Here is a 15,075-nt window from a genome sequence, read left to right as displayed (position 1 = left end):
TAGCTAAGTGGAGAGTGAAGAGGAAAGCCTCCTTGGCATAGCAGCCGCTGGAGCACTGGGCATGAAATGTCTGCTCCACAGACTGGTTTGCATGATTGACTTTCCTGACATTAACTTCAAAGCCCTTTGCCTAATTTGCTGTCCCATATATGGGTTTACATCTTTATATACAGTAAATGCATAAAAACTTTTTATAATGACTCCATGAATGACACATTGCTGCCCTGCAACTCTGTAGCTGTCCCTGTGGTTACACAGATGTGTCTGATTATAGATCAGCCTTTCAAAAGCAATAAAATGAAGTGGCATTTTATGTAACTCAATGGGTTACAGTAGGAAGCTGTTAACGGTAGAGGATTAAAATAAAATTGTTCTTGGTATTTAAAAAGTGATGAAGTGAGGAGAAAAATAAATCCACCCCCAAATGCTGCAAATCACTCCTTACAAGTTTGGCATCTGCCAAGATCCTACTTGGAAAAAAAACTGGGCTCCTTCCCACACTGTTCAAGGCATAAATCTCAAGGGTAGTGTTCACCATCCACAGACACACATGGACAGACCATACACAGGCATACCCAGCATGCTTATTAATAAATGCCACCTATCCCATGGGGATTTTTAATGCTTTCTAAAAAATATTACTGCTAAATCTTCATATTTTGTGCATTTTCTTTGATGAGACTTAATTACAGATCTAACACATTTCAACAGATTTCTGTATTCTTTAAAGGTAAGCATGTAAAGGTAGACCACTCGTGAGACATTTATTGTTTATAGATTAGTAATCACTAATCAAGTGATTGGCTCAAGAAAATATTTCAGCAGTGATCGAAGTATGACTACAAGTTGAAAGAAGTTATTGATAATGAGGGACTAAATTCAGCTGGAGAGAAACATATGAAAAGAAATAACTTCTGAGTTTTAGATTATTCATTTGTATTACTTTAAAAGATCATCCCAGCATATTGTCTGTTGCCTTGATTTTCCTTTCATTTATATGATGTGACTGCTACCATAAATAAATGAGCTTGCATAACTTCTAGATCATTCACTGAATGTGGCATTGAGTAAATTACAGAAGGGAAAGGCATATTCTGCAAAATGTGTTCCTCTGATGAGATGGAGTTAGTCTTGCACATTTATTTCCAACATTATGGCTAGGCGTGTACCAGAATTCCACTGTGCAATTTTTGGCATTAAACACTAAAAAAGAAAAATAAAAGTAAACCATTCATTATTAAAAGACTTTAATTATTTGGAACATTAACATCAAAACTGTTTACTTGAAAAGATTTCTTTCCACTTTAGTCCATCTTCAAACCTGTTACACTATATTTCACTGACTAGTATTACAAATTAGATCAACATGTTTTCTTATACTTGTAAAAGATAGAACTACAGTAAATCGTTTCACACGGTGTTTAGAAAAAACATATATAAGAAATTATTCTTTCCCTCTTCTTCTATGATAAAGCAGAAATCTAGTTTTAAAGTAACAAGAACAGTCATTACAGAACCGAATATATTTGACATATCTAACCTCACAAATAAATAAATATATACAAGGGAGGTTACAGCATGTCAACTACAAAACAGAAGCTTTACATTGTAGAATTGAGAGCATTCAAGAGCTGACATAGACAGTTTAAGATTACTACATGGTAGTAAAAAAAAAGAAAAAATCTTAATTCAGCAAAAATATAGTAGCTGTACATTAAACTGATAGGTTACAGCTCAGCTTCATTCAGGATACTGTGTTTTCTTTTTATTTATATTTTACTGATATTTTTATTTTACTTATGTTTTATTGATTCCTTATTTTTTCAGGAATGTTTCGTGTTCCTTTGCTTTTAAACACCTTAATCAGGTATAAATCTCACAGTAAGCTGCTATGTGAACCCTATTATCTACAGTAGTTAAGCAAGTGGGATGATAAAATATAAGTTCAGTAAATGCTTGTACATAATCTCTCCCTAGACTATTTCACTTATTAAAGATATCTGACAACACTCATCCCTGTTATTAATAACATTTTAAGTGAATCAGGTTGACTTTTGTTCATACCACCATGTAAGTATCTGCAGTTACAAGACTGAGGTTTCGTTAAGGCCCATGTAGCAACAACAGTGTTTCTGGATGGAATACCATCAGGACATCCTCCTCCCACCAGGTGTTTGCAGCCAGGGAAAATATGCCATTTGTGCGGTCACAGCATTAAATGATCTCTACACACAAAAGCATGTGCAAAGAGCAGAGAAAGCACAAATCCATATCCCTAATCACTGAGCATCCACCTGCTTGGCAACTGAAAAATCTCAGCACAACTTTCTGGTCACCTTCTGAATGCAAATAATTAAATATTTGGCTAAAAATAATTTGGTTAAAAAAAAGTAATTTTAAAAATGAAAACTTCCATTAGGGGACACTCTCCTCTGAAAATAGTACTTGAAAATACCTGTGATGTTTCAGTGCATGCTTTCAGGAATGTGTGCAGCTACAATTTTTATAAAGCCTGTCATTGGATCAAACATGCTTAATGAGGAGAGACGCCCTTTTGCCACTCATGGCCACATGCTAATATGTCATATATTTATAAAGTTTAAACAAGTAAGCATTTTATGCTCTTGTCTATTCTCTGCACATACAACCCCCCCCTCCCCCAGTCACTGTGGACACAGTGTAGCAATGTAAATTCCCTAATATTGCCTGAAGACTGTTTAAACTCTGTGCCTCCAACAACCTCCATCAAGTAATCCAACAGGGATGCCTGGAAACATTAGGTGCCTGGAAAGATGTTATTTGTTTATTATTGGTAAATGTATCCAGGTTATTCTAATGTTGCAATGCCATCTGATGGAGGTGTCTACACATACAGTATATCTGAAATACAGAGACTGACGAACTCAGGGGTTTACAAAGAATTCACCTTGTATTTAAATACTTAAGATTAAGTTTTAGCACCATCCATTGTTTTTAGAATGTCTGTGGTACACTCTGTGGTTTTCTCTGTCATATTTACAGTGTGCATTATTACAAAAATATGTGTGGAGAGAGTTCTAGGTATTTATTTATAGATCTATATATAGTTGAATGTCTTCAATTTTGTTTTGTGAAAAAGAACATTAAACACAGACTTGTGATGGGAAATGCTGCATTTCACACATACCAATCAATAAATGCTGAAACATGACTTTGTGTTTCTTTGTACATGGACAAAAAATGGCCTGAATTTACAGCATATACTGTTTTGCATGATTAAGTCTATTTAGTTAAAAATGCTTTAAAAACCCTAACTGGTGTAAGGGTTTTACTCATTTCTGAATAAAGAAGAGTCAGCACTAGACAGTCAAGAAGCAAGAATCTAACAAGTGTCATAGGGAAAAATCCATATTTTCCAGTTGAAAAAGACCATCAGTAAACTGTTCAATGAAAGCTTGCCTGTACTGCGTGAGATGTCTGCTATTTTCTCCAGGAGTCATGACTTGTTTCTCTTTGGACTATATAATTTAAAGTTAGGCTTGTGGCTCTTTAGCCTTAAAAAATATTTGCACAGGATTACAATTAGCTGTCCAGGTATCACGTTGGCTGGCACACACTTAAAAAACAGCTCAATACCACGGTGGAAAATTGTCTTTTTCCACAACAGTAAGAAGGTAGAGAAATCGGTCCTTAAGTGGAAGCTGTTAACAGAAGAGCATTATAAACTGGGGAAAAAATAACTAAACAGGTCTCATTCTATGACATCCACTATTCTCAATTCCAGGCAGACTTTTTAACTTCCTTTGATTAAAAAGAAAATAAATCATAAGCTCAGTTAGAACTTTGTGCTACGACTAAATGTGTCAGACATGATGATATTTTTATAGAAGTTGTCGGAGTGAGGATTGCAATATCCTTTGACCTTGTCAATAACCTGGTGGACGGGGATGATTGATGTCTGTTCTCCATCCTCTTGGGCAAATTTTGAAGATGGTTTGTCAAGAAAAACATTCTCTAGGAGGAGGAAAAAGCAACAAGAAGTTAGGGCCTCTTACGCAAACTCACTGTTTAAGAGATGTGTCACTTCCATATAGATATGCCTTCAATTGCCACTACTGCTGAATGAAATTACTGCCCTAAAAGCCAGCAAAGAACTTTTTGGCTTGACATTGCTTCTTCTAAATTCTTTTAAGATGCCTGGTTTTGTGGGCAGACCTTTCGAGTATTTCTTGAAATTATCCCCCTATTCTTTTGCCTAAAGTGTAACTGACTCCTATGACTTTTTAATATATTAATTTACTGTTGATGCTTTGCATCTTGCTACCTTTTGATAGCACAGGAATAGGGGTGGCCTCCATAAATAGCATCTCCACGTAATACAGTAGTGGAAAATGACAGTAAACAGATTTAATTATTTCAACAGTGGAGGTTTTGAGTTATGTACAGAAATAACATAATCTGTGCAGAATGTAGCAGAAAATGTCTTGCATCTTAAAGCAGACAACAAGAGCTGAAACTGGCCTAAACCTTGTGCTTGTCTAGCATCACCTTTTTTTTTTCCATAATGTGGAGGGTACAGACTGAACAACTGTGGGGAGAAAAAGATGCAAAAACCAGGCATCCCTTCAGAGTCCATGAGCTATAAGCCAAGGGTGAAGCTGATGAGAAAAAGGAGCAAGGTAATTCCCAGACAGACTGAGAAAGTCTGCTCCAGTGGCTAACATAAGTGCTGTTCGGAGAATGGTCAGTAGGTAGAGCTCATGTAGTGAGAAATGAGAAGGAGAGACCTTGTCTCTCATTTTCTCAAGTATGTTGTATAAACGAGCTTTCTTTCTTATCTCTTCCACTGTAGTGAATAAAGCTGGAACTAATTCTCTTAACCCAGGCAAGGTTTGGACCACTGCAAGCTGACAGTAAAGTGGAGTACCCTGGGAAGCAATGTTTTCTACAGGTGACATTTTTGATGGCTGTTTACAAGACCTTGGTGAAATCACCTTCAAAAATTCATTGTTAAAGGATCATTTAAGAATTAAGCGTATTACTTCAAGTATGATTCAATAAAAACTTTTTTCTTAGGAATAAATGAACTGAAAAATAAACACTAACTTGCCCCTGCAGAAGTCACGATATCAAGCCATAAAAGAGTATAAAGTGCTGCAAAGGAGAAATGGCTTGCAGACTGAGAAATGAAAACAGTTTCACTCATGAAAACAGAAACAGGCATGTTCAGGAATATTGAGATGATTTTTTCAAAGCACCCAAGAATGTCCATGAATTGCAGTGATTAACTCCATGTCCCATAGCAAATTTCTGGGTACTCTGTGCCTTTCAAATGTATGCATTTACCAACCTATGGCTTCACACCTAGATACAGGGTTAAAATCATGTATCACTGAAGTAAATGGGAGTTGTATCAGCAAATTCTCTGCAGACATAATCTTAACTTCTCATTCATAAAAGTGTTGCATAGGGTATTTAAGTACTATCTACAAGTAGTTTGTTTCAGGCTTGTAGACAGCTGGGGCACAAGATGCCGAAGTGACCTCTTTTGTCCACCCGTAAGGGTCCACCCAATATTTGTGTTGGTGCATTCTGCATTCAAGCAGCAGTTCACAGGATGGCTTGCAGGCATGTACATTTTGTCACTCAGAGTTATTCTGAGTGTGACTGGATATAAAAAGAAAAAAGACTAATACGATAATGGCCACAGACCAAATAGAAATACATTATCTTAAAATTCCTGTGATAACTTTTATAAATACTAACAAATCTTCTGGAACTCAATCAGATTGGTTTTGCTTTTTAATGTATGCTTTGTGTATGGGTGTTTCAGGACAATTTCCTTTACCCAGACTACTCTACACAAGCACTAATGTCAGGACATGGTCTGTTTTCTAATATGGTATCTTCCAAATGCTTCATGCCCCATGCAGAGTGCAGACACCTGAAGTTTGAAGCATGCTTATCCTTTGATTCAGCATCAATGGAGCAAGATGTAACAGTGAGAAATAGGCAGTGTTTCTGATTAGCAAAATCCTTTGTGTCAATGAGGACATCATGCAAGAAGCATCCCTCCACCCTGTTTCAACCATGCATTCAACAAAAGCAATTCTCACTTTACCTGTAATGCTCCACCACTGATGAGGAAAGGGCCTTAGAAGACATTATCTATACCACAAACACATGAATGCTTGTGTCAATTCCAGGGAGCACATTATAACCATATTAACAAGACTTGCCAAGACACGTAGCTATTACATTATTTGCCTGCAATTTAGCTAAGTCACCAAACTGAGAAATTCAGCTCTATTAAAAATCAGAATATGAATATTATTTTTTATTACTTTAACACGAGAAGATATGTTAGTATATGTTAGCAAAAATTCCTGTGAAGTATCACAATAAGATGTGTATTTTTAGAGATCAAAGCAAAATGCATTAAAATTTTAAAAATAATAAACGTTTACATTACAAACTTTGATTACCTTGCCAACTAAAATCCCTTTTAGGAACAATTTATGCATGGGATTAAGCTCCTAATTTTTGAAAAAGGTATATGAGCAAGTTTCTTTTAACTTATACTTTGTATCTGGAACAGTTTCTTTGTTTTGCTTTAAGAACACATTGCAAAAACTCCAGCCCTAAGTTTAATTGTCAGCCTGATAAATAGTCCCGACTCCAACAAAACATTTAAGCATATTTTTATCATTAATCCCAAGACCAAGAGTCTAAAAACTGATCTGCCAAGAGTACAAATGGGGATTCTCTGGCTTCAGAACACAAGGCTGTCCTCTACTATTAAATCAACAGTAGCACTGTGATCGGTGGATATTAAGGATGCTATTTGTGGAAGACTGCTGGTAGAAGTGTCCTTCCATAGGGAAGAGATGAAGACAGCTTGATCAGGGCAGCTGGGTGCACTGAAGACCAAACCTGACATGGCAGCAAAGACAGGCAGCCTAGGGAGGCAGGCACCAGCTGTGTGCTCCCAGCACAGTTGTGAAGAGCAGTCCTGAGAGCAAGCTCAGGTGTTATCAGGGAATTTCTAAGATACACAGATATTCTCTATAACCAAAAAAATTTTAAACTCTTATAATACCTGATGTGCAATCCCTCTTGCTAATGGATGCAATGAATATTGGTCACTGGGAAAATAACAATTTAATTCTTAAAAAAATGAGATTTCTAGACAAAAACGGTGTGCCTAATCAAATCAGGCAATGATCATCAATAAAAAAAAGGAAGGTATTTCTTGGAAACTATGCCATGTATCAAGAAAAGAGAGTGTGCCATCATAAGAGAGACACTGGAGACTTATGAAAACAATTTATACTTAAGAAACAACATAACTTTCATTCTAGTAAAATCATCTACTTCATGTATAAACATTGTTTCTAATAAAAATTTTGAAGCAAGTAAACACATCTTTGGGTTAAATATGTGCACAGATTTTATTACCACTATGTTTATAATAGAGTATTCTGTAATAATGTATGTGACTTTACACAGGACAAAAACAGGAATTCACCAAAACAGAGTAACAAAAAAAAAAAAGTGAACTCTATGTGTAATTTTCTGAAATATGATCTCAGACATAACCAAACTTGCAAATCATTCCAGCTCCTCTCTTTCTTTGCTCCCTTTAAGTCTTCTTAAAATGAGCACATTTTCATGGTATGAGTGGAATACAGATGATGCCTTTTATTACATATACCATCGACAGCTAAATAAATAAGCAGTAGATATGGCATGCTATTTGTAGAAGGTCAAGACAATGCATAATCTAGGAACACTGTATCCATTTCCAAGTAGGCTCCATTTGTCGTTTTACCCATAAATGTTTTACAGTTAGATGGAAGGAGTTTAACCATGTGCATCAGCTGTGGACTTGGGCTCTGAAGACTTGATTCCTATTTCCAGCTGTGCTGCCAGCTTTCATGTTACCTTGGGTGATGAACGTCATCTCTCTGTGCTTTGGCTACCCTGTGTTTACAATAGGATAATAAGCAAGATTTGCTTTCATCACACCTGCTTTATTTAGTATGGGAACATACCAAGGTCAGAACTATATATTGGATGTATTGCATGTTAGATAATGATTCTTATTAAAGTAACATATATTTAAAAAATACACTACACAAATTGATGAAATTTTCTCACACTGACCTTTGGGTAGAAACAACTACTGTACCTTTAACATGAAACTATGTATTCACAGACACACTTGCACACAGTGTAAGAACTCACCTGTATGGCTGTTTCGTTTGCAATATGTATTTGTTGTAGATTTTGATTTGGATGTTAAGTAGGTTGAATTGGAGCCGATGGAACTAGAGGATAAGGATTTCCCAAGATTATCAGAACTCTTCTTTATAATATTGGTTGCCGTTTTGCTCCAGTCTAAAAATGATTGAAAAGTTTTACATAAATAACTACCATAGATACTAAATGCCTAATTTATTCAATTATGATTATTTCAGGTAACAGATGCATTTCTTAATATTGCTTACAACAAACAGCCTATCCTTTTCCTGTTAGGCAGCCTCTTTCGTTCTTAAGAATCAAAATTATTCCAACTTAATTTATTCTACCACAATAGTTAAAATTGGTGGCTCTAACACTCTAACAATCATTTGTTAGATTAGATTTGTTAGATTAGAACTGCAAATAAGGCCTAGCTTTCCAGGCTACAAGAGAGCAGAGAAGCTCTGTAGCAGTATAAGGATACCATACTTTCATGACCTGAAGAGCAAAATCTAAAGGGGTGGATAGGATCATTTACAGTGATCTTACCATCTGAGGGTTTGATCTACTGAGGAAGACACTGCATAATAACAGATTCTCAGTTGATTGTTTAGAATATTGGTGCACTATTATTTTACACTGTTTATTCAGTCATTCCCATTTTAAGAGTTTTGTCCAAACCATTAACACAATAGGCTCTTATGCTGGAAGAACTTAAAAAATCAAATTAAATAACTAATACTGATAAACTGAGTGAGGAAAATTACCAGTGAAAAACTCAACAGTCTGTCCCAATATCAGTAGAATAAAAGCATCTAACTACTTCTGTATCAGATACTTGCAGGTAAGTGCAGGAAGTTTCACATTTGAATCACCTTGCTGTTATTCACTGTACCTCAATGAAATTCACAAAATAGAAAAGAAGTCCAAACCAAAGACACCTAGGTCACTTTATCCAAAATCATTGCTATAGGGTTTATGTATGCAAGTTCATATTTGACTTATTTTTCACTGTTCTGCCTGAAAACGGTGTCAGGTTCATGCAGATTAAAAACAGCTCGTAGAGATTGACTGGTTAATGCTAGACATAATGACATCACATTAACTATACCACTGAAGAATTCAAATCCTTCATGTTTTTATTTCTATCATATGCACAAGCTGCTCAACAGCAGTATAAAAAAAAATAGTTTGATCCATCTGCGTTTTTAAGTTCAGGAGTTACAGCATAAACCACACAGAAGCTGAACGTATGAAACAATTTGGATGTCTGATCAGAATGAATATGATTTTCCCAATTTGTATTAGCTCTTGGAAATAATGAATCAAGTTTTCTTACTACAAAATGAAAGTATGTTTTAGAGTGTACAATGAGAATACATTCCCTAAACAAAACAGAGCAGGACAAGCAAAAGTCTTGATACCAAAGCAGTTACTTTAAACCTTGAAACAAGCCCTGTATGCCAAGAGAAAAAGAAAGGACACAAGGGTATTTGGAGAACTGTTATTACCCAGGACAGACTGGCTTACCGTAATGGGCTATGAGCTTATGCCACCTTACATCAACTCTAGATTTGAACACTGGTCATTGAGCAGGAACCATATGAGAAAGAATTATATGGTCCAAATCACCACATCAGGCAGCAAAGTAAAATCCAGTTGCCTGAACACAGCAATCTAATGCCATCCGAGATGGTCAAAGGTGCAGGAAACTACAAATGCAGTGGCCCAAGTGTTACTTTTACGTGTCCAAACCAACTGCTCTCCTCGCTCCCTGACTGTTGCAGATAAAGTTGAGCTTCAGCCATGGAACCTAATCAGGCTTCTGCTTAAGGAATTTTCTATATTTCTGAGTGTCTAATGGTCTTTCTGAATTAAATGGTGAAGGACAGACAGTTTAAAAAGACAAAGATAAAAGCAAAAGAAGACAGAATATTTCTACATGCCTTTTAAGAGTTGCTCCTACATCAGTCTAGCAGTTCACACAATTCAGTCAACATACTTTAATGCAGGAGAAAATGAGTAAAATGGATTTTGAATGACAGAGTTTGAATCTCTGGATCCTTATTTAATTTTTTTTTTTGCATGGTCCAAAGGGCCTTCCAAAACCATGCTTATAGCAGTACAAAATTTACCAGCTGCTTTCAGTGGAAAACTGAGAGACTTGAGAGTTTTTATGAAGTGATATCTGAAAAGTGCTTTGGCACTGTTAGTACTGAAGTGACAGTCTGTGATTAATATATTTTTCCACATCTCTGGCTTACCTTTTATTATATTAAAAGTAACTAACAAGCTGTTTACCTGGACTTTTAAAGACAACTGCAGTACCTAAGGACGGGAGCTGTGAACTGTTTTTACCTGAATTGTCTGCCAGTCGGAATCTGCCACAACAGAGATGTCTCCTCCATTGTTTCTGCACATTTTCTTTCATAGCACAATGGAATACAAATATAAACAAACCTTGAAAAAAGCAAACAAACACCAAATGAAGCATGTATTTATAAACAGATAAACAGATTAACTAAAATCTCTGATCAAAAGTCTATGAAGTACAAGCAAAGAAAAAATAATCTTAAGATTTTGTTATTGTCATCTATGCCTCATTTAAGAGGTACAGAAATTAACTAAAAATTTTCCCATCCTCTAGTTGCTATATGGGTGTTTGGGATATCAGAATACAGAGAATAGGACCCATTTTATTGGCACTGTTGATATAGATTCAGCTCAGTGCTGACCTTTTAGTTTTATTTTTTTTTGGCTTAGAGGAAAATGATTAAAAGGTTTTTTCTTTGAACCAAATGACTATTTTGCAACCAACAAGACTGCAAGAGACAGACTGCAAAGTAAATACAGACACTATGATATTAACAAGGAGATAATTTATCTCCTTCTGTTCCATACCTACTGATCTGTGGGCTGCATTCTTTTAAAACCAGAAGTCTTGCAAATGGCATTAATGGGTGTCCTAAAAAAGCACACTTGGATTTACGTGCATCACATGTATGTACTTGAAAAGATTATGAAAATGTTAAGAATATGTTCACAACTATTAATCAGGTGTCCAACTACAAACTTCCAAAGAAAATGAACTGATTTGTGCATGCAATTGCAGTAAAAGTGTTTAAGAATGTTTTTGCAGAGTTAATCTTTCTCAAGCAATTGTTAAATTTTGATTTTCAAGACAGGAGATAAGCATCCTACCATGTGATAAAGTAGGTCTTAACAAGACATATGGTACAATTTCATCATTGTACAGACACACTTTGGAGCTAAATATAGTAGCTGGAAATCTTATGTGCTCCTGGTTTTTCCCAGGCAGGCTCTGTCTGTGGAATCTTTCGTTGTTCTCCAGCTTAGCCTATTCTTGTTTTACTCGTATTCTCTGGGAGAGAGCCAACCTGAGGCTGAACACCTGATGGCAAAATGCTACTGCCAAATCCCTCATGATTACATATTAAACATGAATAAATGCTACAGAAGGTGGGCAAACGTGGTCAAGTGGCTTCCTCTAATACCATTCCTTTATGATTATCATGAATGGTTCCGTATACTAATGAGTACTGTGTTTCAGTTGGTAGAACAAAATGGCAGGGTATAGCTTGGATAATAATGCTCTAGAGACTCAAATTATCTTCTCTCCTCCAAATTGCTGAGGTCTAATTTTCCACTAATGCATGTCATTGAACTGGATTTGTATTTGCTTATAGCCATCAGGCCAGGATGAGACCTCTGAGATCACTTAACTTTAGGTAAGGGCTGTGTCATGAAACACGTTTTTCCCAAATTTTTTCAAGAGTTGATGGGGGAAAAAAAAGGAAAAACACAATTTAAAAAAGGCAAACATACCTTGATGCATCTCATATGTAACCTCTCTTGAAGTAAGGTTACTGTGTTTGCATTTAGTGAAATATTTTTGTGTGATTTGTTTAAAACACACAAGCAATTCCAATGCAATCATTAGCAGTTCTTACAGTCTTACAGTCTTAGAGACATGCAGTTCCTCTTAGGGCTTCTGCAAAGCTACAAACTTTGTAAATTGATGCTTTATTAAATCGCAGTAAATGTTTGGAACATTCTGAATTGTTAAAAAAGAAAATGCATATTCTGTAGTAATGCAAAACAAATGTACTGCATTAAGTACTTTGCCTTTGCCCTGTCTGGGCTTGGTCTCCAGAATTTTTTTCTCTGTATTTCATTATTCATTAAGTTTACAATGTGCTTTTAGTAGTACAGCTTTGGTTTTGTTTCCCAGAGACAAATCAGACCCTAGGCTTGGCTGTAGCTTGGCTCTGACTTGAAAGTATTTGGCTTGCCCAGGCATATATATAAAATGAGCAGCCAAAAAAGAAATGTTCCCAGATTTTTTACTCTGTGCCTCAAGGAGAGAAAAATAATTTCCTATGTAGATGAAATAGCAAAGTACAGTAACACCAGCAGTTGCTGCAATTTGCTTTTTCACTGCCAGTGCACAGAAAACTGCTGATGGAGGCTGCTGGTATAGCTTAAAATACTCATGCAGCTTTCAAAAACTTGAGAGAGAATAATAATAAACGTATTTATTAAATAAACGAATTTACCAAGGTCTCGATAATTAAGCTCATGCTAATACTGCTGAAAAATTTGCCATACTGAACTCCTTTTTGGCTGCTAGGAAATGCCTCCTGACACAAATCCTAATTTTTAGTTTGTTCCATTCATGTACCCTTACTGGTACATGAACACTGCACCACTTATATGTGATTTTAAACATAACTCTTTTTTCTTTAGCTTTACCTAACTCTTTCACAGCAATAAGTACTTTCACATAGGAGATTGTTATCTTCCTGGGCTTGATGTGACATGCCCGAGCATATACTGTGTCACTATTGCTACCACAATCCAAGAAAAGCTCATCACTCTTCTTTTTGCGTTTACTCCTCAGCTTTTTCACTTTCATCTTCTGACTTAGGTGCCTTCCAAATACTCATTTTCCATTAAATAGTGCTGTTACCCCACAGAGACTTAAACAGTGGTGGTCAACCTTGTGTGCACTCTGCACATACAAGTTTAATTGATTGCACTGGAAATTCTGGTTACAGAAAACTTGTTTAATTTGATCCTTGGCACACTTTTCAGAATTTAAATCTTTTTTCATGTTCTTCTCATACTTCTAATCTCTCTAGGCCCTTCTGAATTTCTCACACAGACACAATGCAGCAAATACTTCATTATGCTGCTAGGGGAATATCAGAATCTGTCCTTTGGAAAAAAAGGCTTCAGTAAGAACAATAAACCATTTTTGCCATTTTGCCCAGAATTTTAGGTTAAAACTGACCCAAACAAAAGCCCAAAACATTACTCTCTTTCCATGAAAGTACAATAAATCTTTTAGCACAATAAATACATCTCAACTGTATCAGATAAAATCCACACAGGATAACATTAAGTACTTTTTCCATAAAGGGAAGATATTTTGCTAACCCTAAGAAAATTCAATTTTTATCTTAATATTTGTGTTGCAACACGTGTTCCTTCAATGACATTCTTGAGTTTGTTTTTTGTTTTGGCTTTTTTTCAGGCAAATGAATTTTTTATATCAATATGTGTATGGTATAACACATGCCCTTCCAATAATCTTCTTGGGTTTTCTCTTCCTTATGCTTTCAATAGTTCTTTATTAGTGGGTAGGGTAAGAGTTGGTTGAGAATCTTATAACATTTGATACATACACAAATTTTAGCTCTGAGCTGAAATTTTTTCTAAATGTCAGCTATATAATTCTGTAATTTATAGCCATTTGAGTACAGTTCACAACATTTTTCAGAAAGACAAACTATGCTGGAAAATGAAAATATTCAAAACTCGATTAAAGGAAAGGAAAATAATCTGACTAAAACAGTCACTGGATTTTTCTTAACCAAAGAATATCCCATAAGTCTATGCTATCTCTACACACTGAAACAGGAAAAGAGGACTGAATTTTGTTTTATGAGCTTTTCATGCCTTAATAAAATAGTTGTGAGCTTTACAGATTCCCTACAGGAATAAAGTAGGGAAGAAGGCTTCCTATATTTGAAAAGAAATGTTGAAGGTGACACAGCATCTATCTCAACAGTGAACACTTCAGACTGTTAGTCAGGAATAGCTCTATTTATAATATAGTGCATTTTATGGAAAAGACCTTGAAATGTCAACTAATTTATGAAACATATTCAATCCACATGTAGTTGGGATCATTATTCCACATAAGGGAAATAAATCAATGATGGTTTTGTATCAATGGAAAACCTAGAGATTGAATATGAGTTCCCAGTCAAATTACTGGGCATAGTATGCCCCAGAACAGCAATAGCTCAAATATTATTCATTTACAGAACAAAAATTCAGCTTACCTTGCAAAGAATTGAAAATTGAGAAGAGGTACAGGAAAGCGAGAGTCAAGGGACCCCAGGCAAAAAAGGCAAAGCCCCATGTCATGCCCAGCAGGAAGGTCAGGCTGACCACGCTACGGAGGTTCCTCAGGATCTCTTCCTTCAGGCTCCGATTAGTTCTTTTCCCATTCCTCCCACAGATTTGCACCATCACCACAATAAACATGGCAATATTCATTAGAAACATGATTCCAAAGTAGCCAGCACAAGTCACATAGAAGACAATTTCATTCTTGATCCAGCAGCTGTAAAAAAATACAAAAAATGATCATTTTTGGTTAATGCAAACTATCCTACAATTATTCACATGACTACAAGGAAAACCAGCCTATTTCTGATTCCACTAATGCAGAACTACGCTTGAAAATGAAACCTTTGTCCATTTTCTGTTTGGAAATACAATGAAGTCCAGAGGTGTCTTAAGTGACTATGGCTCAGAGTA

General features: G+C 35.8%; 1 protein-coding gene across 3 annotated transcripts in view; it reads right to left on the bottom strand.

The window, feature by feature from the left end:
* Window positions 1-1,230: 1,230 nt before the first annotated feature.
* ADGRG6 (adhesion G protein-coupled receptor G6) overlaps window positions 1,231-15,075 on the bottom strand; it is a 108,769-nt gene continuing 94,924 nt past the window's right edge. For 2 of the 3 annotated variants that reach the window (XM_027751498.2, XM_027751502.2), the window contains 4 exons: window positions 14,595-14,878; window positions 10,582-10,683; window positions 8,227-8,379; window positions 1,231-3,993 (listed from right to left, as the gene is read on the bottom strand). In XM_027751498.2, the coding sequence (XP_027607299.1) occupies window positions 3,815-3,993; window positions 8,227-8,379; window positions 10,582-10,683; window positions 14,595-14,878 (718 nt within the window). In that variant the 3' untranslated portion in view covers window positions 1,231-3,814. Of the gene's footprint in view, window positions 3,994-7,405; window positions 7,963-8,226; window positions 8,380-10,581; window positions 10,684-14,594; window positions 14,879-15,075 lie in introns of those variants that run through there. The other variant, XM_027751504.2, reaches the window with a different exon arrangement.

This window comes from Pipra filicauda, unplaced genomic scaffold (assembly GCF_003945595.2).
Source record: "Pipra filicauda isolate LSUMZ 115617 unplaced genomic scaffold, ASM394559v2 scaffold55_size4083901_pilon, whole genome shotgun sequence".
Lineage (NCBI taxonomy): Eukaryota > Metazoa > Chordata > Aves > Passeriformes > Pipridae > Pipra > Pipra filicauda.
Note: the sequence above shows the minus strand (reverse complement) of the source record. Positions and strands in the feature narration are given on the sequence as shown.